Source organism: Saccopteryx bilineata, chromosome 1 (assembly GCF_036850765.1).
Source record: "Saccopteryx bilineata isolate mSacBil1 chromosome 1, mSacBil1_pri_phased_curated, whole genome shotgun sequence".
In the NCBI taxonomy this organism is placed as follows: Eukaryota; Metazoa; Chordata; class Mammalia; order Chiroptera; family Emballonuridae; genus Saccopteryx; species Saccopteryx bilineata.
The window spans coordinates 347663755-347691588 of NC_089490.1; the positions used below are offsets into that span (position 1 = coordinate 347663755).

Here is a 27834-nt window from a genome sequence, read left to right on the forward strand (position 1 = left end):
ACAGAACACACTGAACTTTCCTCTGTATTGTTCACATCTTGACTGGCATGGCTGTGGGCTGCTCTGCTGTATACACGGTGTTACGCCATCATCTGTGCATGCGCACATGCTGCCACATCATCCTACAGAAACTGGGAGGGTTTTCCTTTTATTTGGCGCAGATTTCACATTTCTATCGTCTTTTGTTGCTTTCCTGTGACTGGTCAAAAGTGCACCATGACTTTATGGATACATTATATTAAACCAGTTGTACTGGTAATGCAGTGTTTTACTTAAACCTGATGAATGTAAAAATAAGAAACAAAATGGTGTAGAGATGATACAAACGGCATAAAATGAACAAAGAAAATTATGATATATAACAATAATGAAAGAAAATTATGATAAAATATGGCTTAAAGATTTTTATAACATCATTTCACAGTACTGTATATATAGCCTACTCAACTTATGACCAAATCGTGTTACGACCTATCTGTCGGAACCAATCATGGTCGTAAGTCGAACACTAGCTGTAATTGGGCTTCTGCTGTCTGTCTCCTGGACTAGATTGATTTAAGCTATTTACCCTTTGGTTGAGGAGGAGAAGTGTAAAATATTTATTCCTTAGCATCCTTGGTTATGGAAGATAGGATTTTGCAGTTTACTCTAGATGGCTATAATCTGATTGGCCCTTTAACTGTCTCACTTATACTCTTCTTTTTATTTGGAAATTCCAATTCTTTTTATCTATGCCTGACAGAATCATGCCCATCCCACAAGGCCCAACTCAAATTCCAATTTTCCAAGCATATATACCGAGAGACAGAATCGCAAAGTTGTATGTCTTTATTTTGTATTGCAAAATTGTCTTCAAAATGCTTTAACTGATTCTCATTTTTTCAGATCCTTCCCAACACTTGATAGTGTCAAACTTTAAAATAATTGTCAGTCTGATTGGTATGAAATGATATTTTATTCCATTTACTTGCATTTTGCTGATTACTAATATGATTGAACATTTTTTCCTTTTCTCCTCTTTTTTCCTAGTCGTTTGTGTTAATTCTGTAAATTGCATGATTAGATGCTATTGGCTTACTTTTTTTTTTTATTAATATGAGTTCTGTATTTTGGGTAACAGTTCTTTGTTATATATGTTACAAATCTACCATTCTGCTTACTTTTTGACATAGTTTATAGCAGTGGGTGGTCCCCAACCTTTTTTGGGCCACGGACCAGTTTAATGTCAGAAAATATTTTTACGGACCGGCCTTTAGGGTGGGACGGATAAATGTATCATGTGACCAAGACAAGCATTGAGAGTGAGTCTTAGATGTATCAGAGAGAATTTGGTCATTTTTAAAAAATAAAACATTGTTCAGACTTAAATATAAATAAAACAGAAATAATGTAAGTTATTTATTCTTTCTCTGTGAACCGGTACCAAATGGCCCATGGACAGGTACCGGTCCATGGCCCGGGGGTTGGGGACCACTGGTTTATAGTATCTTGTCTTATAGTTTTAAATTTTGATGAGTTAAATTAATTAACCTGTGGATTTTCCTTTTGGTCTTATCTAAGAAATACTTTCTAATCCCAATAACAAACTGATATTCTTCTATTTTTTTTATTGTTTTAAAGTTTTGTATATTTGGCCTTTCGTCTTCCTCTTTTATCCCTTCTTCCCTCTCTTCTTTCCATTCTTCCATTTTTTCCTCCGTTTATATTCCTTTCTCCTAAATAGCATGTTATATTGCTTTACTTTAAAAAAAAAAAGTTGTTTTGTAAATTCTTTTTTTTTTTTTTTTTTTTATTATAATTTTATTTTTTTAATGGGGTGACATCAATAAATCAGGATACATATATTCAAAGATAACAAGTCCAGGTTATCTTGTCGTTCAATTATGTTGCATACCCACCACCCAAAGTCAGATTATCCTCTGTCACCTTCTATCTTGTTTTCTTTGTGCCCCTCCCACCCCCTATCCCTCTCCCATTCCCCCCTCCCCCCCGTAACCACCACACTCTTATCAATGTCTCTTAGTTTCACTATTATGTCCCACCTACGTATGGAATAATACAGTTCCTGTTTTTTTCTGATTTACTTATTTCGCTTCGTATCATGTTATCAAGATCCCACCATTTTGCTGTAAATGTTCCGAAGTCATCATTTCTTATGGCTGAGTAGTATTCCATAGTGTATATGTGCCACATCTTCTTTATCCAGTCATCTATTGATGGGCTTTTTGGTTGTTTCCATGTCCTGGCCACTGTGAACAATGCTGCAATAAACATGGGGCTGCATGTGTCTTTACGTATCAATGTTTCTGAGTTTTGGGGATATATACCCAGTAGAGGGATTGCTGGGTCATAAGGTAGTTCTATTTTCAGTTTTTTGAGGAACCACCATACTTTCTTCCATAATGGTTGTACTACTTTACATTCCCACCAACAGTGTATGAGGGTTCCTTTTTCTCCACAGCCTCTCCAACATGTTGTTTTGTAAATTCTAACTTGAAAGCCTGGAAACAATCTTTCACTCTTGTTTTGTTGCACAATATTTGCAAATAAAGTGTTAATGGAAAAATAAATTTCATAATTTTAAAAAATATTTAGGTCTTTGGTCCTTTAACAGTTGGAGAAGTATGAGGTGAAGATCTAGTTTATTTTTCTTCTATCATTAAACCAAGTACCCCTATATGTTTCATTGAATCTGAGTGAGACTCTTCCCTTTACCAGATCTCTTTACACAAAATAAAAGAGTAAATTCACCTGGGAGGAAAAGGGCTTCAAGGATTAAATCCATGGTAGGATTCCAATAACTTAACAACTAGTTCTCTGCCCTAATGACTTTTAAGTATAAGAAAGCAATATACCAAAAGGCACTTTATTATTTCATGCATTTAATACTTAAATAAGGCCTGACCAGGCGGTGGCGCAGTGGATAGAGTGTCGGACCGGGATGCGGGGGGACCCAGGTTCGAGACCCCAAGGTCCCCAGCTTGAGCGCAGGCTCATCTGGTTTGAGCAAAGCTCACCAGCTTGGACACAGGTTGCTGGCTCAAGCAAGGGGTAACTTGGTCTGCTGAAAGCCCATGGTCAAGGCACATATGAGAAAGCAATCAATGAACAACTAAGGTGTCGCAACAAAAAACTAATAATTGATGCTTCTCATCTCTCTCCGTTGCTGTCTGTCTGTCCCTATCTGACTCTCTCTGTCTCTGTTAAAAAAAAAAAACTTAAATAAGAACAATAAAAGAGGTACACAAAACTAGATTTTTGTAAGAAAGAGTTTTAAAATATTAATGGAAAAATATTAATAACATACAAAAACAAAGCTGTTATTTAAGATACTTCCATATTGCTTCTTGATTGGCATCCTCACTTGCAATTTTTTTCACTTATGGAGAGAGTGAACATTACTACAGGCACTTAGAATACGCTGTTGTGCAGATGAACGTTATAAAAGAGGAAGGAACGTAAATTTGTGGTTTCCATGTTGGGCGGCTGCCCAGGCGCCCACCTTAGAGAAGATCCTGATTACAAGTGCCATTTTAACAACCAGTTCACCAAACTCAAAAAATTAGGTATTAGTTCTGCCAAACTGGTCCCACCACTGAACTAAATCATCAGTTTGCAGAATTTTATCTTATTCTTTTGTCCTTTTTTAGAAGATAATAAATGCAGGGAGGGCAGGAATTGTAGACCAATCTGTTCAAGTGCTGAGTATCTCTCCATCTGCAGGGGGAGAAAAACAGCAGCGGTGGCGGCGGCTTACTCCAGGAGTGGCGATTGAGACAGAATAGGCCATCTGCTTTCCATTAAAATTTCTCCCATACCGGCAGATAGGGAACTTGGAAGATATTTTTAGATTTGTAAAAGAAATTTCCCCCCTAAGGAATAGCAAGAGTGGCCTTAATGTGCTTACATAGGAGCAATTTTATTATCTTTTATATAGCCTATTTTCTTCTTTTTTTGTTAATATTGTTTTTACACTAAAGACATATCAAGTTAAGCCTGCTCTGGTTTTAGCAGCCTTCCTCTTCTAGGGCTCAGCCAAGGTGAATGACCCACAGATTTTTGGCCTTTTACCTGGACAGGAAAATTCTCTCTGAAGATACAAGATGTCCTGGAGCATAATTCATTACTGGATATTCCCCTTTCTTGTTACCTTAGGGGATTAGCCTTGCCCTAAGAACAGTGCCTCACCTAGGCTCATCTGACTTGAGCAAAGACTCACTAGCTTGAACTTGGGGTCTCTGGCTTGAATATGGGATCATAGACATGACCCGTGGTTGCTGGCTTGAACCCAAAGGTCGCTGGCTTGAGTAAGGGGTCACTGGCTCATTTGGAGTCCCCTGGTCAAGGCACATATGAGAAAGCAATCAATGAACAACTAAGGTGCCACAACTATGAGTTGATGTTTCTCCCTTCCTGTCTATCTACCCCCCCCCCCACTCACTCAAAAAAACAAACAAAAAAAACCCCGTGCCTTATATCCTTACAAAACCTGGACTCACTAGTGGGAGGCTGGGTGTCTGGGTCTTGAATCTAGTTACAGGCCATCTTGATTCTGGGCTGGTGGGCAGGACAGTCAGCACTACGGAACCACTGCCTGCCTGGACTGACCTGTATTCGTGCCAGTATAGCACTCTCAGCAGCCAGGTCTCCCAGCTAGGAAGAGAAATTCAGATTCAGGCTATTTTTCTGGAACTAACAACTGATTCAAGAGTCCATTTAATTTATTTTCTTCCTCTGCCTAGTAAAGAAAAGAAGCAAAAAAAAAAAAAAGCACCTACAAATTCTGCAGTTAAAACATTTTCAGGGCCTGACCTGTGGTGGCGCAGTGGATAAAGTGTCGACCTGGAATGCTGAGGTCGCCGGTTCAAAACCCTGGGCTTGCCTGGTCAAGGCACATATGGGAGTTGATGCTTCCTGCTCCTCCCCCTGTTCTCTCTCTATCTCTCCCTCTCTCTCTCTCCCCTCTCTCTCTAATAAAAATGAATAAATAAATAAAAAATCTAAAAAAGTAAATAAGTAAAAAAAAAAATTTAAAAAAAAAAAAAACATTTTCAGCCTGACCAGGCAGTGGCGCAGTGGATAGAGCGTTGGACTGGGATGCGGAAGGACCCAGATTCGAGACCCCAAGGTCGCCAGCTTGAGCGCGGGCTCATCTGGCTTGAGCAAAGCTCACCAGCTTGGATCCAAGGTCGCTGGCTCCAGCAGGGGTTACTCGGTCTGCTGAAGGCCCATGGTCAAGGCACATATAAGAAAGCAATCAATGAACAACTAAGGTGTCGCAACAAAAAAAACTGATGATTGATGCTTCTCATCTCTCTCCATTCCTGTCTGTCTGTCCCTGTCTGTCCCTCTCTCTGACTCTCTCTCTGTCTCTGTAAATTAAAAATAATAATAAAAAATAAAAATAAAAATAAAACATTTTCATCTTGCTTTGTAGCCTATCAGGATGAAGGGTTTTTTTGTTTGTTTGTTTGTTTGTTTTTTAACAGAAACAGAGAGTGAGTCAGAGAGAGGGATAGACAGGGACAGACAGACAGGAACGGAGAGAGATGAGAAGCATCAATCATTAGTTTTTCATTGCGTGTTGCAACACCTTAGTTGTTCATTGATTGCTTTCTCATATGTGCCTTGACCGTGGGCCTCCAGCAGACTGAATAACCCCTTGCTGGAGCCAGCGATCTTGGGTTCAAGCTGGTGGGCTCTTGCTCAAACCAGATGAGCCCACACTCAAGTTGGTGACCTCGGGGTCTCGAACCTGGGTCTTCTGCATCCCAGTCTGACGCTCTGTCCACTGCTCCACCACCTGGTCAGGCCAGGATAAAGTTTTATAGGCTCTGTCTCCTAAACATCTTTGCTGTTACCTCTCTTTATTCCATTGTACCAGTTTAGCTTTGCCTTTGGGCTACGGCAGTAACTTTCTATCTGGTCCCTCCTTTCCAGTCTCACTCTTTTTTTTTCTTGGTCTCACCCATACTGAACCCCTTTCTATATTGCCGTTAGAGTAGTCTTTGTAAACACAAATCTGTTAATTCTCCACTTTATTTTTTTCTTTTCCAAGTGAGAGGAGGGGAATTTATTTATTTATTTATTTGTATTTTTCTGAAGCTGGAAACGGGGAGAGACAGACAGACTTCCTCATGCACCCGACTGGGATCCACCTGGCACGCCCACCAGGGGGCGACGCTCTGCCCACCAGGGGGCGAAGAGAGAGACAGAGAGGAAGGAGAGGGGGAGGGGTGGAGAAGCAGATGGGCGCTTCTCCTGTGTGCCCTGGCCGGGAATCGAACCCGGGACTTCTGCACGCCAGTCCGACGCTCTACCACTGAGCCAACTGGCCAGGGCCAGGAGGGGAATTAAATAGACTAGACTACCACATGTGCCCCAACCAGATCCTCTGCTCATCTGGGACCATGCTTGCAACTAAACTGTTTTTAGCACCTGAGGCAGAGGCTCTATGGAACCATCCTCAGTGCCTGGGACCAATGTGCTAGAACCAGTTGAACCATGGCTACAGTAGGAGAAGAGACAGAAAGGGAGAAGGGGAGAGGGTGGAGAAGCAAGATGATCGCTTCTACTGTGTATGCCCTGACTGGGAATCAAACCCGGGACATCCTCAACACTGGGCTGACTCTCTACCAATGAGCCAACTGACCAGGGCCAACTCCCCACTTTAAAATACTCCAGTGGGCTTCTCTTATTTATTGATAATTTCCATCCCTTAGCCTTAAACTCTAATCTCTTCACAATATTTCCCCAATGTATCTATTTATCTTTATTTCCTACCACTTTCCCCCATTCACTGTGAACTCCAGTGTATTGAACTATTTGCCAATTCCTTAATATGGCATACATTTTCATACCTTCGTGCATGAAAAAATGTTTTTTTGTCCCCATCCTCACAAACCTCTGACAAACTCATGCCACCTATTGTTCAAGACCAACTTAAATGTTTCTTTTTCTGAGAAGTCATTTATTTCCAACTCTTCAGACCTGTTTTTTTTTTTTAATTGATTGATTTCATATAGAGAGAGAATGAGAGAGAGAGAGACATCAATTTGTTGTTCCACTTATCCAGGCATTCATTAGTTGATTCTTGTATGATATATGGCTTGACTGGAGATCAAATCTGCAACCTAGGGACAGTGCTCTAACCAACTGAGCTGCCTGGCCAGGGCAACCTAGACCTGTTGTTCACTTTCTCCTCACATTTTAGCATAACTTGATTATATATTATATATATTACTTATAGATTAATATAAATAACCTATATTATATTCCCCATTAGACTATAAGCTCCTATGTAAAGACCTAGCATCAATCTTGGCACAGAGTAAGCATTTGCTAGATGTTGATTATGCTGATGGATGATGATGAGAAAATATGGATTAAGTCATATTAGGCCTAACCTGATCACCTATCACCAGGGTCTTATGTCAATTCAGTTTGTGTGTGTGTGTGTGTGTGTGTGTGTGTGTGTGTGTGTGACAGAGAGAGAGGGACAGATAGGTACAGACAGGAAGGGAGAGAGATGAGAAGCATCAATTCTTCGTTGCGGCTCCTTAGTTGTTCATTGATTGCTTTCTCATATGTGCCTTGACAGGGGGGCTACAGTAGAGTGAGTGATACCTTGCTCAAGCCAGTGACCTTGGGCTTCAAGCCAGTGACCTTGGGCTTCAAGCCAGCGATCTTCGGGCTCAAGCCAGCAACCCTGGGTCATGTCTATGATCCCACACTCAAACCAGCAACCTCACACTCAAGGTGGTGAGCCCGCGCTCAAGTGGGATGAGCCTGTACTCAAGCCAGTGACCTTGGGGTTTTGAACCTAGGTCCTCTGCATCCCAGTCCGATGCTCTATCCACTGCGCCACCACCTGGTCAGGCTCAATTCAGTTTTTTAAAAAGAATCAGAATGAAAACCATTGGTAGAAGAGTGAACAAGGCAGGAAGAAAGGCATTGTTTTAAAGGGAGGGGATTTGTGAGTTGGAAGTCTAGCCAGATGTGGCAGTTGAAATGGGGGTGGGTTGAAGGAATTGGGTTTGTTACATTTGAGCAAGAGAAAATTCAGGAAGAATAACTGTTATCTTCATACCTCTGCAGGGTTGTCCTGTAGTTATTCAGGATTAGATTCCTTGTAGGGTAGGTTTTGAGCTCAGACTCAAGAATTTCTTGAACTCCAGTGCTCTCTAGCAGGAGCTTTAACTGTCTGAAGAGGTTCTGAGTGTACCATCATTAGAAGGGTGAGCTGGCAGAGGCCATGTGGCCAGATTTTGAAGCTGAAATTTAAGAATCTTGGCAAAGAAACTGGCAGCCAGATCCTCAGGTTTATGCTGAGTAGACTCATTTTTGTTGCTGTGTTACTTTTTGTGTGTGTGTGTGACAGAGACAGAGAGAGGGACAGGTAGGAACAGACAGGCAGGAAGGGAAAGAGGTGAGAAGCATCGATTCTTCGTTGTGGCATTTTAGTTGTTCATTGATTGCTTCTCATATCAGGGATTGAACCCACAACCTCAGTATGCTAGGATTGTGCTTTTATCCACTGGGCCACCTGGCCAGGGCTTGCTTTTTTTTTAATTTTTTTTTTTTAATTAAGAATTAAAGATGTTTTGCCTATTTGTTTTTTGGTCACCCTGGCATTGGGGAGAGGGGAGAGGTAGAAAAAGAGAGACCAGTTATAAAGCTATTGCAATAATCTAGGTGATAAATAGAGGTTTTAAAAATATGCTGATTGATTATAGATAGGAAAGGAGAAAGGGAGAGAGAAAAATATCAATCCAAGTGTTGTTCTACTTCCTTATGCATTCACTAGTTGATTCTTGTAGATGCCCTGACTGGGGATTGAACCCGCAACTTTGGTGTATTGGGATGACACTCTAAGCCACTGAGCTATCCATCCAGGGCTAGAGTTTTTTTTCTTATTGTGAGCCTCAGAACTAAAATATTTGTCTTCACTACACGTGTCCCCCCTATTCACAAAGAAGTGCTCCTCTGTCTTTCTGAGCCAGGAAGTTAATCTTTCACTAACCTTTTAATGCTCTGATATTTTTACTTACTAAAAGATCAAGTAGTTTCAGAAAAAGTCCTCTCATTTCTCTTGAAAGTAATTTCTTTTTTTTTCTTTTTTTTTTTAATTGAGAGGAGGGAGGCAGGGAGACAGACTCCCGTATGTGCCCCGACTGGGATCTACCAGGCAAGCACTCTTATTGGGTGATACTGCCCATCTGAGTCAGAGGCCACAGAGCCATTCGCAGTGCCTGGGGCCAACTCACTTGAACCAATCGAGCCATGGCTGCAGGAGAGGAAGAGACAAAGAAAGAGAGAGGGAGAGAGAGAGAGGAGGGCAAGGGATTGAGAAGCAGATGGTTGTCTTGCCTGTGTGCCCTGACTGGGAATCGAACCTGGGACATTCACATGCCGGGCGGACACTCTACCACTGAGACAACTGGCTAGGCCAGGCGAAAGTAATTTCTAATTTCCATATTAATCAAAAGTAGCTTGACAATGACTTGACTTGGGGGGGGGTGAGCACACAATAAAGTGTACAGATGATGTGATTTAAAATTGTGTACCTGAAACCAGTGTTACCCAAGTACATTCTATGAAAAGGAAAAAAAAATTATTACAGAACAGCTTTATATTTCTTTGGTCCTAATCCTAGCAACAGCGAGCAAAAGGAGTTAGATTATATTAATGTAGGGCCAGTAGCCATGGCCATCATCACAGCCGCCTGGCCCGTGCAGGTTCACATTTGATTCGGACAGACAGTAATGAAACAATGGAGCCAAGAACTGGTGGGTCATTAGCTTTAATCCTAGCTTGCACCCATCAAGCAAGAAATACACACAGTGGGAAAACACTTCCCTTTCCATTCAGGGCTCCCAAAGCCACTAACTTATCCGAGTTTCCTAGAATCAAAGGTTTCTACCTTTCCAGCCTTATTCACCTCTGTTCCCCATCTCCTTCTCTCTGCACAAACTGGCTTCTCCTTCAGCACTCCACAATCTTGGCTGCTTCTCCTCTCCTCTCTCTGCACAAACTGGCTTCTCCTTCAGCACTCCACAATCTTGGCTGCTTCTCCTCTCCTCCATGTGGCCTTTCTCTGCTCTCTTCCAGCATGGGCTCCTCTGCCTCATTTTATAGTGTAGAAATCAAAACCTTAAAAAAAAAAATTATTTATTTATTTATTTAACAGAGACAGAGAGTGTCAGAGAGAGGGATAGACAGGGACAGACAGACAGGAATGGAGAGATGAGAAGCATCAATCATTAGTTTTTTGTTGTGTGTTGCAACACCTTAGTTGTTCATTGATTGCTTTCTCATAATGTGCCTTGACCGCGGGCCTTCAGCAGACCGAATAACCCCTTGCTGGAGCCAGCGATCTTGGGTCCAAGCTGGTGAGCTTTTGCTCAAACCAGATGAGCCTGCGCTCCAGCTGGTGACCTTGGGGTCTCGAACCTGGGTCCTTCCACATCCCAGTCCGACGTTCCATCCGCTGCGCCACCGCCTGGTCAGCCTAGAAATCAAAACCTTTAATCCAATATACAACCAAGGAAGTCTCTGATACAGTCACTTATCTGAGGCATAATGGGATTCCTCATGAGATTACACTATCCCACATCATGCAACAGTCAAGGGAGTGGAGAAAAGCTTAGTTTTGAAAAGATCTTGGTATTAAAAGGGTGGGAAAGGCTTAATCTTTTTTTTTTTTTTTTTTTTTTTTTCCATTTTTCTGAAGCTGGAAACAGGGAGAGACAGTCAGACAGACTCCCGCATGCGCCCGACCGGGATCCACCCGGCACGCCCACCAGGGGCGACGCTCTGCCCACCAGGGGGCGATGCTCTGCCCATCCTGGGTGTCGCCATATTGCGACCAGAGCCACTCTAGCGCCTGAGGCAGAGGCCACAGAGCCATCCCCAGCGCCCGGGCCATCTTTGCTCCAATGGAGCCTTGGCTGCGGGAGGGGAAGAGAGAGACAGAGAGGAAAGCGCGGCGGAGGGGTGGAGAAGCAAATGGGCGCTTCTCCTGTGTGCCCTGGCCGGGAATCGAACCCGGGTCCTCCGCACGCTAGGCCGACGCTCTACCGCTGAGCCAACCGGCCAGGGCAGGCTTAATCTTAAAACTAAGCCTTAGGCCTGACCAGGCGGTGGCGCAGTGGATAGAGCGTTGGACTGGGACGCTTAGGACCCAGGTTCAAGACCCTGAGGTTGCCAGTTTGAGCACGGGCTCATCTGGTTTGAGCAAAAGCTCACCAGCTTGGAACCGAGGTTCTGGCTCGAGCAAGGGGTTACTCGGTCTGCTGAAGGCCCATGGTCAAGGCACATTTGAGAAAGCAATCAATGAACAACTAAGGTGTCACAATGAAAAACTGATGATTGATGCTTCTCATCTCTCTTCGTTCCTGTCTGTCTGTCCCTATCTAGCCCTCTCTGATCTCTCTCTGTAAAACTAAGCCTTAGGCTATAACAGCCCTGCCTGCTTATAGCCTGTCCCCCACACCCAATGCAAACTATAAGTGAGGAAACATATATATCATATTTATAAACTTATTTAACCAACAATTAATATTTATAACACATCAGAATTCCAGGAAACCTGATTACTACTATAGCCTTTGGAGAGATACAAAGGAGAATAGCTCACTTGTGTCCATTTATTCTTTTCATGCTTGGCCTTCAAAGAATATACATACAGAAGGGACAGACTTATATCCAAGAACTAAGTCATTGTTAGTTGGTAGGTTTGGAAAAAGCATTGCTTTCTGGATTTTTCCCCCACTGACTTGCTGAATAATCTTATCCAAAAAGTCACTTCACCTCCCTGAGCCTGTTTTCTTATGTACAAACTGGGGGATATAATATCAGTGTGGTTTTGAGGCTCAAATGAAATAGCAGGTGTGAAAATGTCTTTTGTATGAGCAGTAGGTGAAATATACCTCATGTATTATTTGAACTCGGTATCTTTACCCCGATGAGCTTCAGCAGATACAGGCAGCCTTGGAAGACTAGGACTTGGAATGTACTCTCCTCGCTTGATGGGTCGGAGCCTTGTCTTTGGGTTGTGCTGGGAGGACACCTCCAGCAGGGAATAGCCACACACTAGCAGGTGCTACTATAACGTGAAGCTTACATTTTAGTGGTGGGAGTTAGTCTCCTTCTAACAAGGAAACATACTATGTCAGGTTGTTAAGTGCTGTGAGGAAAAAGCAGGATAAAGAGCATAGAGAGTAATGGAAGTTGAGAGGACTGTTTTAGAAAGAAGGTAAGGTGACCTTTGAACAGAGTTCCAGGGAAAGGGAACAGAAAAGGTCTGAGATAAGAAAGGGCTTAACACATTTGAAGAGCTGTAAGGGGGCCATTTTGACTGGAGTAGATTAGCTTGGGGTACAGATAGTAGGAGAGGAGGTTAGAGAAGTAGCTGAGGCCCAGGTGAATCGTTAAAAGGATTTCACTGTGATTTTCATGGGAAGCTATCATGGGGCTTAAAAAGAGGAGTGTCATGATTGGATTTAATGTTTTAACTGGATTGCTCTGCTGCTGTGGGAAATAGACTACATGGAATCAAAGGTAGGAGGAGGGAGCCCAGTTATGAAGCTATTGCAGTAAGATAGGTAAGAAATAATGATTACTTGGTATACGATAGAAAGTGTGTAGGCAATGGGCCTGACCAGTGGTGGCACAGTGGATAAAGCATTGATTAACCTGGGATGCTGAGGTCCCAGGTTCAAAACCCCAAGGTTGCCGGTTTGAGCATGGCATCATTAACATGATTCCCACTGACATGAAGCCCAAGGTTGCTGGCTTGAACAAGGGGTCACTGACTTGACTTGAGCTCCCCCCCCATCAAAGCACATATGAGAAGCGATCAGTGAACAACTTAAGTGCTGCAACTACTCTCTCTTTACCTTCCTCCCCCTGCCCTTGCAAAAAAAAATACAAAAGAAAATGAAAGTGTGTAGGCAGGTGAGAATGAAAGTGAGACACGGGCAGATTCTGAATATTATATGAAGGTGGAACTGAAAGGATTTGCTGATGGATCAGATGTGGTTGGATAGAAAGCATAGAGTCGCCTGACCAGGAGGTGGCGCAGTGGATAGAGCGTCGGACTGGGATGCGGAAGGACCCAGGTTCGAGACCCCGAGGTCGCAAGCTTGAGTGCAGACTCATCTGGTTTGAGCAAAGCTCACCAGCTTGGACCCAAGGTCGCTGGCTCAAGCAGGAGTCTGCTGAAGGCCCACGGTCAAGGCACATATGAGAAAGCAATCAATGAACAACTAAGGTGTTGCAACGTGCAATGAAAAACTAATGATTGGCCTGACCTGTGGTGGCGCAATGGATAAAGCGTCGATCTAGAAATGCTGAGGTTGCCGGTTTGAAACCCTGGGCTTGCCTGGTCAAGGCACATATGGGAGTTGATGCTTCCAGCTCCTACCCCCTTCTCTCTGTCTCTCCTCTCTAAAAAATAAATAAATAAATAAATAAATAAATAAACTAAGCTTTAAAAAAAAACAAAAAAAAAACACTAATGATTGATGCTTCTCATCTCTCTCCATTCCTGTCTGTCTGTCCCTGTCTATCCCTCTCTCTGACTCACTCTCTGTCTCTGTAAAAAAAATATATATATAAATAAATAAATAAAAAAGAAAGCATAGAGTCAAGATAGCTAAAGTTTGTGCCCTGAGAAGCTAGAAGAATGAGTTTCATTTACTGATGAGGAGAAATCTTCAGAGGAACAGGTTTGGAAGGAGTGGGAGGATAGGAAATAAATCTTTTTGTTGTTGTATTTTTCTGAAGTTGGAAACAGGGAGGCAGTCAGACAGATTCCTGCATGCGCCCGACCGGGATCCACCCAGCATGCTCACCAGGGGGCGATGCTCTGCCCATCTGGGTCGTTGCTCTGTTGCAACCAGAGCCATTCTAGTGCCTGAGGCATGAGCCATAGAGCCATCCTCAGCGCCCGAGCCAACTTTGCTCCAATGGAGCCTTGGCTGTGGGAGGGGAAGAGAGAGACAGAGAGGAAGGAGAGGGGGTGGGGTGGAGAAGCAGATGGGCGCTTCTCCCGTGTGCCCTGGCTGGGAATCGAACCTGGGACTCATGCACGCCAGTCTGACGCTCTACCACTGAGCAAACCTGCCAGGCCGTAAATCATTTTTAAAACAATTTTTTTATGCCTGACCCAGTGGTGGTGCAGCGGATAGAACGTTGGACTGGGATGCAGAGGACCCAGGTTCAAAACCCCAAAGTCGCCAGCTTGTGTGCAGGCTTATCTGTCTTGAGTGTTGGCTCATCTGGCTTGAGTGTGGGCTCACCAGCTAGAGCACGGTGTCGCTGGCTTGAGTGTGGGATCATAGACATGACCCCATGGTCACTGGCTTGAGCCCAGAGGTTGCTGGCTTGAATGTCACTAGCTCGAGCAAGGGGTCACTGGCTCAGCTGTAGCCCCCTGGTCAAGGCATATATGAGAAAGCAATCAATGAATAACTAAGGTGCCACAACAAAGAATTGATGCTTCTCATCTCTTTCCCTTCCTGTCTCTCTGTACCTATCCCTCTCTCTGTTTCTCTTGCTTAAAAAAAAAAAGAAAAGGTAGGTTCAGTCCCTGGTCAGGGCACATACAAGAATCAACTAATGAATGCATAAATAAGTGAAACAAATCGATCCCTCTCTCTCTCCTAATCAATCAATAGGTTTTTAAAAATCTTAACTAATTTTATATTTCTAGAAACCTATTAGTTAAATAATTATTATTAGTCTCATCTCAGAAAATTAAGGCACAAAGAAGTAAGTCACCCACAATCACAGGAATAATTAGTGGTGTTGCTAAGATTCAAACCTAATCCTAGGCCTAGCTCCAGAGACCATACTTTTTTTTTTAATGTTTATTTTATTGATTTTAGAGAGAGAGACAGGAACATAGATCTCTTCCTGTGTCCTGACTGGGTATTGAACTGGCAACCTCTGTGCTTTGGAATGATGCTCTAGCCAGCCAAGCTGTCTGGCCCGGGCAAGAGATCTCACTCTTACATTGATAAGAGTGTGGTGGTTGGGGGGGGGGGGGGGCACAAAGAAAACTAGATAGAAGTTGATGGAAGACAATCTGACTTTGGGTGATGGGTATGCAACATTATTGACAAGATAACCTGTGGACATGTTTTCTTTGAACATATGTACCCTGATTTATTGATGTCACCCTAGTAAAATTAATTAAAAAAAACAAAAGAGATCACACTCTTAACCCCTCTACCACATAGCCTTGAAGTATAGTAAATATCCAAGTGGAGATGTTGAATAGACAGATGCTGTATGAGTCTGGAGTTCAGGAGGGAGTCTGGTCTAGCAGTATTTAACTCAGACATAGTTAGTGGACATATGATGCGAGAAAAGTAAGTTAGGGTCAACCACCATAAAGGGAGACAAGAAGATAAAATGATGACTTTGATGACCACTGAAAGTCAACCTGCCCTCTCAGGTGTGGTTAACCCTCAGTCATGCTTCCCAGAGCAAAGGAGGGTGCAAGCCAAGTTACTGTGAATGCTCCCAAAATATTACCCTTCATGTTTCTGCATGGAATGTCCTTCTTGTTTGTCCTCATCCAGGGACATCGAGTACTGAATATAATCCTGGCAGACAGTAGGCAGTAAATAAAAGTTGGTTGGTGAGGGTTCCCTTTTTGCCCACTCTGTCATTGTCGTAGTTTTGAGGCTGCATTCTGACTGTCCACTTACTTACCTCTTATCTGTCTTTCTCCCTCATTAGTTAGTGACCCTCTCAAGGCCAGGGAGCCTGTTGGATTTATTTTATTTTTTTGTTTTAAACCTCTCATAGCTTCATAATACAACCTCCCTGATAATCTCTTTATTGAGTACCTGTTCTCTTCCTTATTTGTGCTAAGCACTAGAGATGCCAACATCATTATCAACAGAAACAGCAAGATGAATAGTATTAGCTGGGGACAAGGAAACAAAATAGTCAAAACAGCCCTGGCTGGTTAGAGTGTAGTCCTGAAACACCGAGGTTGTCGGTTCCATCCTCAGTCAGTGCACACATGGGAAGCAACCAGTGAACGCACAGCTTAATTTAACAAATAAACGCTTCTCTCTCTTTCTCTCTCTCTCAAATCAGTCAGTCAAAAAACGAAGACAAGAAAGTTGTGGGGAGGAAGCCCAGCTTACCTGGATGCCTGTGCTGCACAGAGAAAGTTGGTGGTCGGGAAGGGATATTGCCCATCTTGCATTTGAGTTCAAATGCTTGTTTATCCAGTTGGAGGGGAGGCAAGGGGTAGTGCCATGATAGGTCATGCGAACTGCCAAGAGCTGTTGTGTATGGGCAAATGGGACTTAACTGTGCCTTCAAGGTGTTTACACTTTAAGGAGTGGGGCAAGACAGGAAATATAAACAAAGCATTGAAGTACAGTATAATAAGTTCTTTAATGGGGGGTGCAAGTATCTTCACCTATGTACTGTTATAAAGAGTAGAAGCCACAAGAGGTCAGCATTTGGTGCACTATGAGAAGATACTTTCGATCAGAGCAGTCACGTGGACTGTGGACCTCAGGAAAGGAAGTGTCCGCTCTCGAGACGTAAAGGCTGAAATGAATGATCCCACGAGCGTGTTGTGGGGAGGCAGCTCTAGCCCATATGTGAAGGTGGACCAAATGGCCTTTAAGGTGCTTCTAACCTCAGCAGCCTGTGACCCTCAGTCCCTTTCTTTACCTTGGCTTCAGCATGTCACCTATAAAATGAAGAGTGTTGGACCAAATAAAGCTACTTCTAATGCTGCCATTATATGATATCTACCAAATTTAAGTGAATAAAAACATTCTACTTGGAAGCCTTGAAGGAAGATACTATAATTACTCCTAAAATGAAAGGCATCTGAAATGACATGACAGGGATATGACTAACTTTGTCTGCACTCTCTCTCACATGAAGCTGAATAGAGTTCAGGCGTAGGACTCTGGATCACTTTACTTCCCAGGTGAAATCCCTGACTTTCTTCTTGAGAAGTGGCAGATCTCCAGATTGACAAGTTGGTTACCTCATTTCTGAAATCAGAAAATGAATGGGGTTGGGGAAAGAGAGATTAATTTTCTTTGGAATTGGAAAGGATTTAGGGAAAGGCATATTAACAAAGATGCCTTATTAAAGGTCAATATTTACAAATCCCAAAGAAGCTTTTAGGGATTTAGGGATTTAATCTTTGACTTTTAAAATCAACTTTTTATTGTCTGTCAGAATAGCAGTGAGCATTAAAAAACTGCAGGGAGCAGTGAGACAGGCACTTACTTACACGTTATTGCAAGTACAGATTGATCGTCTTTCTAGATAGCCATGCGGCAAAGTATGTGAAGACTCTTAGCATGTCCCTTCTCATCACCTTTGTTGCTTAGCCCTGATCTGAGCCCCATCTTCTGTTGATGACAGTTTACAATAGCTGCTATGCTTCTCTATTATTCTTCTCTTGTAGTCTGTTTTCAACACAGCAGTAAGAATGACCCATTAAAAAAATTTTTTTTTAAATATATTGGTTTTAGTTGAGTGAGGAAGGGAAGGAGAAAGAAAGAGAGAGAGACAGGAACATCGATCTGTTTCTGTATGTGTCCTGACTGGGGAATCAAACCAGCAACCTCCGCGCTTCGGGACAATGCTCTAACCAACCGAGCTGTTTGGCGAGGGCAGATTGGCCCTTTTCAAATATAAATCAGATCACATTCTTCTGCTCAAAACCCCATGATGGCTTCTGATTTCACTTAAAGTAAAAATTGAATTTCTTAGAGTAGCCTGTAAGGCCCTGCATGAACTGACCACCCCTTTACCTCTCACTCCTCTGCTGCTACTGCCCTTTCACTTATTTACTTCAGCCACAGTGGCCTCCTTGCTGTTCCTCAGACATATCCCATATGCTCAGAACTTAGGGCCTTTGCACTGACTTTTTCCTTTGCACTGCTCTCTTCTCTGCCATTTGTTTGATTAACTCTCCTTCAAGTCTTTGCGAAATCTTACCTTCTCATCTTGGCTGGATAGCTCAGTTGCTGAGAGCATTGTCCTAATACATCAAGGTTGCAGGTTCAGTCCCCAGTCAGGGCACATATAAGAATCAACTAATGAATGCATAAATAAGTGGAACAACAAATCGATGTTTCTCTCTCCCGCTCCCTTCCCCCCCTTCGCCCCTGTCCCTTCTCTCCCTCTCCTTTCTTCTCTCTAAATCAGTAAATTAAAAAAAAATCAGTATGTCTTATGCTGATTACCCTATTTAATATTGGAGTGCATGTCCCCCAGCACTGTGGCACTTTTGATGCCCTTTACCCTGCCTTTTTTCTCTATTCCATAGCACTTAAGATTGCTTGTTTGTATTTACTATTTTAAAAAAAAAAAAATATATATATATATATATTTTTTTTTTTTTGTGAGAGAGAGAGAGACAGGAAGGGAGAGACAGAGAGAGTGAGAAACATCAACTCTTAGTTGCTTTCACTTTAGTTGTGCATTGATTGCTTCTTGTATGTACCTTGACCAGGGCCACGCCAATGCCCCTTGACTCAAGCCACTGAGCTTTGGGATCATGTGGACGATTGCCTGCTCAAGCCAGCAATCCTGTGTTGAGTCTGCACTCAGAGCCAGCGACCTAGGGACTTTGAATCGGTGACCTCAGCATTCCAGACTGGAACATTATCCACTGCACCACCACCGGTCAGGCTGAAAGAAAAGTTTCTTTTTAATTTTTTAATTTTTATTTATTTATTTTAGAGAGAAAGGGAGGGAGAGAGAGAGAGAAAGAAACATTGATCTGTTTCTGTATGTGCCCTGACCAGGGATCTAACTTGCAACTTTGGTGTATAAGGATGATGACCAACAGAGCTATCCGGCCAAGGCTATTTAAAAAAATTTTAATTGAATTTATTGGGTGACATTGGTTAATAAAATTATATGGGTGTCAGATATACAATTCTGTAATACATCGTCTGTGTAATGTATAGTGTGTTCCCCACCTCAATATATTTACTATTTGTCCACTGCCTCTCAAACCCTCTTAGAATCTAAGTTCCGGCCTTGGCCAGTGGCTCAATGGATAGAGCTTTGACCTGGCCTTTGGATGTCCCAGGTTCAATCCCTGGTCAGGGCACACATGAGAAGTAACCATCTGCTTCTTTTCCTCATTCTCTCCCCCTTCTCTTTCTCTTCCTTTCTCACAGCCAGTGACTCAATTCCTTTGAGTGTCTGCCCCAGGTACTGAGGATAGCTAGGCTTGTCTGAGAGTCCTCCTCAGGTGCTGAGGATAGTTCAGTTGATTTGAACATCAACCCCAGATGGGGGGCTGCCAGGTGGATCCTGGTCATTGTTCATGCAGGAGTCTATCTCCCTTCTTCTCACTTAAAAAAAATAGTACTGTCTAGACCTAGAAATTTCATTTCTAGAACTGGTTCCTAAAGAAATAATCAGAGATGCAGCCAAAGATTTATTTAGATTATTTTTATAGCTTATTTGTAATGAAAATTTGCAAACAACCTAAACATGTAAAAATAGATCAGTGGTTAAATAATTTGATATAGCTACATAATGGAATATTATAAAGATACTAAAAATAATATTTTTAGCCTTGGCTGGGTAGCTCAGTTAGACTCTGTTAGAGCATTGTCCCAGTACACAAAGGTTGCAGGTTCAATCCACAATCAGGGCACATACAGAAACAGATGATGTTTCTGTCTCTTTCTAAAATTAATAAAAAATTTTAAAAAATAATAATAGTTTTATCCCTGGTCAGGCACATATGAGAAGCAACCAGTGAGTGTACAATTAAATGGAACTACTAAATGAAACAATGAGTTGATGCTTTTCTCTCTCTCTCTCTCTTCCCTTCTTCTCTTTCTCTCTCTCAAATCAATGGAGGAAATTATTTATTTGTTTGTTTGGTTTTTTCTTCTTTTCCAAGTGAGAGGAGGGGAGATAGACTCCCACATGTGCCCCAAACAGGATCTACCCAGCAACCCCCGTTTGGAGCCAGTGCTCTGCTCATCTGGGGCCTAGCTCAACAGAACTATTTTTACTGCCTGAAGTGGAGGCTCCACAGGGTCATCCTCAGTGCCCAGGGCCCATGCACTCAAACCAGTTGAGCCATGGCTGAAGGAAGAGAAGAGAGAGAGAGAGAGAGAGAGAGAGGAGGGGGAGGGGTGGAAAAGCAGATGGTCGCTTTTCCTGCGTGCCCTGCCTGGGAATTGAACCTGGGGCATCTACGTGCCAGGCTGATACTGTACCACTGAGCCAACTGGCCAGGGCCAAAAAAGTTATTTTTAAGTGAGAGGAGGGGATAGAGAGAAATACTCCCACATGCACCCCAACTGGGATCCAGCTAGCAACCCCCATCTGGGGCCGTTGCTCGAATCACCCGAGCTATCCTCAGCACCCAGGGCCGATGCTTGAACCAGTTTAGCCACTGACTACAAGAGGGGAAGAGAGAGAGAAGAGAGAGAGAAGGGGGGGAGAAAGGGGAATAGAAGTAGATAGTCATTTCTCATGTATGTCCTGACCAGGGTTCAAACCAGACGTCTGCACACTGGGCCAGTGCTCTATCCATTGAGCCAACTGGCCAGGGCCTCAAATCAATGAAAAAAAAAAAAATAATGTTATCTGACCTGTAATGGTACAGTGGATAAAGCATTGACCTGGAATCAATCCTTCCTTCCTTCCTTCCTTCCTTCCTTCCTTCCTTCCTTCCTTCCTTCCTTCCTTCCTTCCTTCCTCCCTCCCTCCCTCCCTCCCTCCCTCCCTCCCTCCCTCCCTCCCTCCCTCCCTCCCTCCCCTCTCTCTGTAGAAATAAATAAATAAGGTATTTAAAAAAATAAAAAATGTTTTTGAAGAATGTGTAATTACATGGGAAAATGCTTATAATGTTCAAGTGTTAGAAGGTAGAATATGAAACTATGTATATCCCTTTCTCATACCATATAAAAAATGGATTAATGACCTAAATATAGGAACCAAAACTGTAAAACTCTTTGAAGAAAACATAAGGGTAAATCTTCATGACTTTGGATTTTGTAATGGATTCTTAGATATAACACCAAAAGCATGAGTACAAAAGATAAAAATTATAGATTGGACTTCATCAAAATTTAAATTTTTTTTGCATCAAAGGCATTATCAAGAAAGTGAAAAGAAAATCCACAGAATGGGAGAAAATATTTGCAAGTTATGTGTCTGGTAAGGGTTTACTATCCAGAGTATATAACAAAAAACTTCTGTAATTCAGTAATAAAAACAACCCAATTTAAAAATGAATGTTTTGGTCCTGGCCAGTTGGCTCAGTGGTAGAGCGTCGGCCTGGCGTGTAGGAGTCCCGGGTTCTATTCCCGGCTGGGGCACACAGGAGAGGCGCCCATCTGCTTCTCCACCCCCCTCCTTCCTCTCTGTCTCTCTCTTCCCCTCCTGCAGCCGAGGCTCTATTGGAGCAAAAAGGTGGCCTGGGCGCTAGCGATGGCTCCTTGGCCTCTGCCCCAGGCGCTAGAGTGGCTCTGGTCACGACAGAGCGACGCCCGGATGGGCAGAGCATCGCCCCCTGGTGGGCGTGGCGGGTGGATCCTGGTCGGGCTCATGCGGAAGTCTGTCTGGCTGCCTCCCCGTTTCCAGCTTCAGAAAAAATAAATAAATAAATAAATAAATAAATAAATAAATAAATAAATAAATAAATAAAATGAGTGTTTTGCCCTGACCGGTTGGCTCAGTGGTAGAGCATCGGCCTGGCGTGCAGGAGTCCCGGGTTCAATTCCCGGCCAGGGCACACAGGAGAACCACCCATCTGCTTCTCCACCCCTCCCCCTCTCCTTCCTCTCTGTCTCTCTCTTCCCCTCCCGCAGCCAAGGCTCCATTGGAGCAAAGTTGGCCCGGGCACTGAGGATGGCTCTGTGACCTCTGCCTCAGGAGCTAGAATGGCTCTGGTTGCAACAGAGCGACGCCCGGATGGGCAGAGCATCACCCCCTGGTGGGCATGCTGGGTGGATCCCAGTTGGGCGCATGCGGGAGTCTGTCTGACTCCCCGTTTCCAACTTCAGAAAAATACAAAAAATAAAAATAAAAAAATAAAATAAAATAAAAAATGAGTGTTTTGAATAGATTTTCTCCAAAGGAGATATACAGATTTCAATAAGCACATTGAAAAGATGCTAACCATCATTAAGCATTAGAGAAATGCAAATCAAAACCACAAGAAATACTACTTTATACCCTAGGATGTCTGTAATCAAAATAACAAGTGTTGATGAGGATATGGAAAAATTGGAAACCTCATGCATTGCTTATGGAAATGTAAAATTATACAGCCACTGTGAAAAATGGTTTAATGTTTCCTCACAAAAGCTAAACATATAATTATCATATGACCCAGCAATTCTGATCCTCAGTATATACACAAAAGAATTGAAATGAGGACTCAAACAAGGACTTGTATCCCAGTGTTCATAGCAGCATTGTCCACAATAGCCTAAAGGCAGGAAAAAACCCACGTATCCATCAATGGATAAATGGATAAACAAAATGTGGCGCGCGTGCGCGCGCATGTGTGTGTGTGTGTGTGTGTGTATGTAATGGAATATTATTCAGCCATAGAAAGGATGAAGTTCTGATACATGCTACAACATAGATAAACCGTGAAAACATTATGCTAAGTGAAAGAATCCAGACACAAAAAACCAAATAGTGTTAGATTTTGCTTATATAAAGTGTCTAGAATAGGCAAATTCATAGAGACAGAAAGTAGATTAGGTTAAGAAGAGGCTACAAGGAGAAGAAATGGGAAGTTATTGCTTAATGGGTACAGAGTTTCTATTTGGGGTGATTAAAAGTTTTAGAGGCTGCTACCTCAGGTCATGTTGCTGTGCTCTGTCATGCAGCTGTGCTCTGTTGTGTGGCTGTGCTCTGTTGTGTGGCTGTGCTGTCATATGGCTGTGCTCTGTTGTGTGGCTGTGCTCTGTTGTGTGCTTGTGCTGTCGTGTGGCTGTGCTCTGTTGTGTGTGCTGTGCTGTCGTGTGGCTGTGCTCTGTTGTGTGGCTGTGCTGTCGTGTGGCTGTGCTCTGTTGTGTGGCTGTGCTGTCGTGTGGCTGTGCTCTGTTGTGTGGCTGTGCTATCATGTGGCGGTGCTCCATTGTGTGGCTGTGCTCTGTTATGCTGCTGCATTCGGGTGGGCTACTTTTGCATGTGAAGAAGCAGAGACAAGTGGAAGAGTGTTTGTTCTCAGGCCACAAAACAGGCCACATGATGCCCCTGAATATCTCAGGAGATGAAGTTCTGCTTCCTCTCCTTCCAGCAGGCAGCCTTATGCAGGTTTTGTCTTAAATGGGGTCAAGACTCTGGAGACCCATTGGCACTGTTCCATCGCTATCCACTGGGAAGCAGACTGGGAAGATGCTGTCTGGAGGAAATTGCTGCTGGAGAGGCTGGGGAGGAACCCCTCTCAGATTCAGGCGTTGCTTCAGGAAGGGGTGAAGTATGGCTGTGGAGTGATAGCTGGGCTCATTGACATTGGGAGACTTTGCAGTGCCTGGAAAACTTAGCTCCTAATGAGGTAGTGGAACTGGAAAATCAAGCTGTACTGACCAACCTGAAGCAGAGGTACCTGACAACACTTTCAAACCCAAGATGGTTACCGCAGCCCATACCCTGGAAAAGAGGAAAGGATAACTTCTAGGTAGACATCCCAGAACACCTGATCCCCTTGGGGCAGAAGGACTTCTCATAGGATGGGTACTGAGAAAACAGCTGAAGTATGGCCATCAGCTCACCATCATTCCATGGATGTATAAATCAGGTTCAGTCTGAACTGGTACCACTGTGGGAAGTGCTACCCACCATCTGCTGTTCATGTAAACAGATTTCTAGGTTCAATGTAGGGGACATTTCCTGGTGAGATACTTCTCTGGGCTCATTGACAATCTCAAGATCTTTGACCTTTAGGAAAAAGAGAAAGCTGCCTTGGTGTTATCACTTATTTTGGTCCTGCTCATTCCTGGGATATAAAAAGAAATATGTTAGTGTTTGAGACTCCCTTACAAGGTTTCCCTTCTCTTTGTTCAGGGAAAACTCAGAACGCTTCAGCAGCATACAGGGATGCTGTGGGAGGGCTGGGAAAGGCACTGGATAATTGCTAGAGGGTGACCAGCCAGGGATGCCTCATTCACATCAGACTCTGAAACAAAGCACCTGTCAGTCCTGGCAAGTGACTCTTGCTCTGTTGTAAAAGTGTCCTTGGCTCATGAAGCAATGTGTTAGACATGTCACACAGCTCCCTAGTGACCAAAGAAAGGATCTGAAATACAGCTCTGATGGAAAAGTGATTGGTAGTATGTTTTTTCCTTCTTTCTTTCATTTGCATACGCAAACTGTTGTTTGAGTCCTTTCTAGCAGCATTATTAGTGGTTGTTAGCCTTGAGGATGATGAGCTTTCTCCCAGGTGTTGATGGAACGGCCTATCTTCTGAGTCCGACTGTCTTGGATGTTCACCACTTAGCAGATGGAGTGGCCCTAGTTTCAGGTTGGCCTCTAAACCCGTGACAAAAGACCCTCCTGTTTGAAGGTACATGTCTAAGTTAGGTGATGTTCCTAAGGTCAGGAGCCAGGCAGTTCTGTCCTCCTAAATAGCAGGCAGGGCTCAGGGAACCAGATCATACTGGGCTTGCCTCAGTCCCTAGTCAGATTCTTGGCTTAATATGTGAAAATGTGAGGACAACAGAGACAAAAGCCTGTTTCAGGCCAGGATTTCTAACTGCCTTGGGCTCATTTGATGAGGTATGTGTAGCATGGAAACAAAAGGACATGAACTCACATTCACATTGGATTTTTTTTTATGGAAGACAGAGAGAGAGAGACAGATAGGGACAGACAGGAAGGGAGAGAAGAGAAGCATCAGTTCTTTGTTGCAGCACCTTAGTTGTTCATTGATTGCTTTCTCATATATGCCTTGATGGGGGGGGGGGGAGGCTACAGCCGAGCCACTGACCCTTTACTCAAGCCAGCCACCTTGGGCTTCAAGCCAGCGACCATGGGTTCATGTCTGTGATCTCATGCTCAAGCCAGTGACCTTGGGGTTTCAACCTGGGTCCTCTGCATCCCAGACTATGCTTTATTCCCTGTGCCACCGCCTGGTCAGGCTTTCATTTTTTTCCATTTTAGAGAGGTGGGAGGGGGGTGGAGAGAAGGAGGGAAGAGCAAGGAAGCATCAACTCCCAAATGTGCCTTGACCAGGCAAGCCCAGGGTTTCAAACCGGTGACCTCAGCATTTCAGGTCGACGCTTTATCCACTGCGCCACCACAGGTCAGGCCCCTGGATTGTTTATTTCCTACCATGGAGTTTTGCTTTTCTTTATTAAAGCTGAAAATGAATTCGTGGTTAAAAGTTTTAGAAACAGCCTGACCAGGCAGTGGCACAGTGGATAGAGCGTCGGACTGGGATGCGGAGGACCCAGGTTCGAGACCCCGAGGTCGCCAGCTTGAGTGCGGGCTCATCTGGTTTGAGCAAAGCTCACCAGCTTGGACCCAAGGTCCCTAGCTCGAGCAAGGGGATTACTTGGCCTTGCTCGAGCCCCACAGTCAAGGCACATATGAGAAATCAATCAATGAACAACTAAGGAACCGCAACGAAGAATTGATGTTTCTCATCTCTCTCCCTTCCTGTCTGTCTGTCCCTATCCCTCTCTCTGTCTCTGCCACACACACAAAAAAGTTTTAGAAACACATAGCGAGGATGGTTGTACAACACTGTGAATGTAATTAATGGACACTTAAAATGGTTAAAATCACAAATTGTGTTACATATATTTTGTCACAATAAAAATTTTCAAAAAAAATTATCCCCCTCAAAAAACCCCCCACAAAACACCTATGTAAAATATGCAATAGTAGACTAAATCTGGTGTTTGCGGGCTCTCTAGAGCCAGTTTTGAGCATTTCTTCCCAGCTACTCATTCAGTGGTGGTAGTAGGTTGGAATTGGCCAGATGGTAGTATTTGCACTACAAAACTTGGCAGATGCTACAAAAGAGAGCTTTACCTCAGTCCCCTTGGTCTAGTTGTTAAGTATTTACCAGCACTCCACTGAATATATGTATATAAAAATATATAGAAAACTGTTCAAGGATAAATGCCACACTGTTACTACCTCTAGGGAGAAGAATGTTGTGGTAGGAATATAAAAATAAACTTATACGTTTTATCATGTACTTTTCTGTATTTCAATATTTTGACAGTGAACATATAGACACACACATATATATATATATATATTTCTTGTATTTTTCTTTTTTAATAGCAGGGAAATCTGCATATGTTGGGATTATGGTGTTGATGACTTTTGAGAGGGTAAAAGCTAATCACATACACTTTCTGAAATGGCCCATGAAGAGGCTGAAGTCTGGGACCTGGATTCTCTTTCCTCAGAAATTCACTTTTCTTCTCGCCCAACTAAATGGGTCTTTTCTTGTCTCTTTGTAGGTTACCCCACAGCCTACCCGGCAGCAGCCCCTGCCTACAATCCCAGCCTGTACCCCACCAACAGCCCCAGTTATGCTCCAGGTAAGGAGAAAGTAGAGATAGTTGTGGTGAGAGAAGTGGAAGGAGGGATCTATTTGGAAAAACAAACCCACCTGCTGGCCCTTCCTTGTCCTTAATTGCTTTGGGCTCAGCTTGTCCAAGTATGATTCTCCTGGGAGTTCCCTCAGGGAATGGGGGCAGTTCAGCCTTCGGGTGGGTGCAGGTGTAGACTCTCCTCCATTCTACTTGGGACTGAAGTTTGACCCATGTCTCCTCTGCTGGAATGTCTGAGACATGCATCCTCCTCACAGAACCTTTTCTGTTCTCCCAATGTTCAAATCCATTCTGATTTCAGGCAGGTGACCCGAGGTGTGTGTGTGCGTGTGCATGCATGCACGCGCGCGCGCACGCATACACACTTTCTGGGTGTGGATTTGGAAGAGAGTGAGAGACTTGCCAACAGAGGATAAAGAGCTGGTTTTCAGCCTGAGGCAAGGAACTTGTTTTTCAAAAACAATAAAGACCCAGCACTCCTTGGATAGATATTGAAGTAGGTTTGGAAATATTGAAAAACTTTGTTCTAGTTTGGGCGAGGAGCAGTATTGATCTTCATCCCCACCCTCAGCCAGTGCTTTAACACTCAAGTGGCAGGAGAAAGAGCATGGGCTCCGCAGTTAGTCCTGGGTTTGAATCCTGATCCTCAACTCACTAGTTGTGAAATGTTGGACAAGTTACCTCTCGTCTCTGAGGAATGCACTACCTACCTCGGGGTTGTAGCCGGTTTCATGTAAGTTCTTCTTCATTTGCTCAGCAGGGACTTAGTTGTTGAACGTCTCCCATGCTGGGGTAGAAGAAAAAAGAGGATGCCATCTTTGCCTCAGTAGTTTACAGTACTTTTGGGAGCTGGCATATAAACACACTCATAGCCATGCAGTGTGATGAGTTTTGTAAAAGGGATACATGCAAGAGGTGAGGAAGCAGGGGAGGGAGCAGGAATTTGCCTGAAATCAGAAGTGTAGGGGAGGCTTCGTCAAGGGCCTAGCATAGAGACTTGAGGGAGAGTGTGTAATGTGGAGGCCCAGCTGAGTGAGGGTGGAGGCCGTGAATTTGTCAAGACTATTCCCCAGCACTGGGGTATTTTCTCATGATGTTCAGAACTTCTGGTGAGAGATTGTGGAATCGTTTTAGTTTGGCAAGAAAGCAGAGGATGGGGAATAAATAGCTAATATTGGTTCGTATGTATCAGGGGCTATGTTTGCTCTTTATGGATATTATTAGCTTGTTTTATATCACAACAAACCTTTGAGATCAGTACTGTTGTTAT

General features: G+C 43.5%; 1 protein-coding gene and 1 pseudogene across 4 annotated transcripts in view; both read left to right on the top strand.

Moving 5' to 3' along the window:
* The window catches only part of FAM168A (family with sequence similarity 168 member A), a 213368-nt gene that overhangs the window by 162849 nt on the left and 22685 nt on the right, over window positions 1–27834 (top strand). For all 4 annotated transcript variants that reach the window (XM_066250439.1, XM_066250433.1, XM_066250434.1 and 1 more), the window contains exon 3: window positions 26472–26552. In XM_066250439.1, the coding sequence (XP_066106536.1) occupies window positions 26472–26552 (81 nt within the window). The remainder of the gene's footprint in view (window positions 1–26471; window positions 26553–27834) is intronic.
* LOC136320564 (protein EOLA1-like) lies at window positions 23267–23737 on the top strand (annotated as a pseudogene).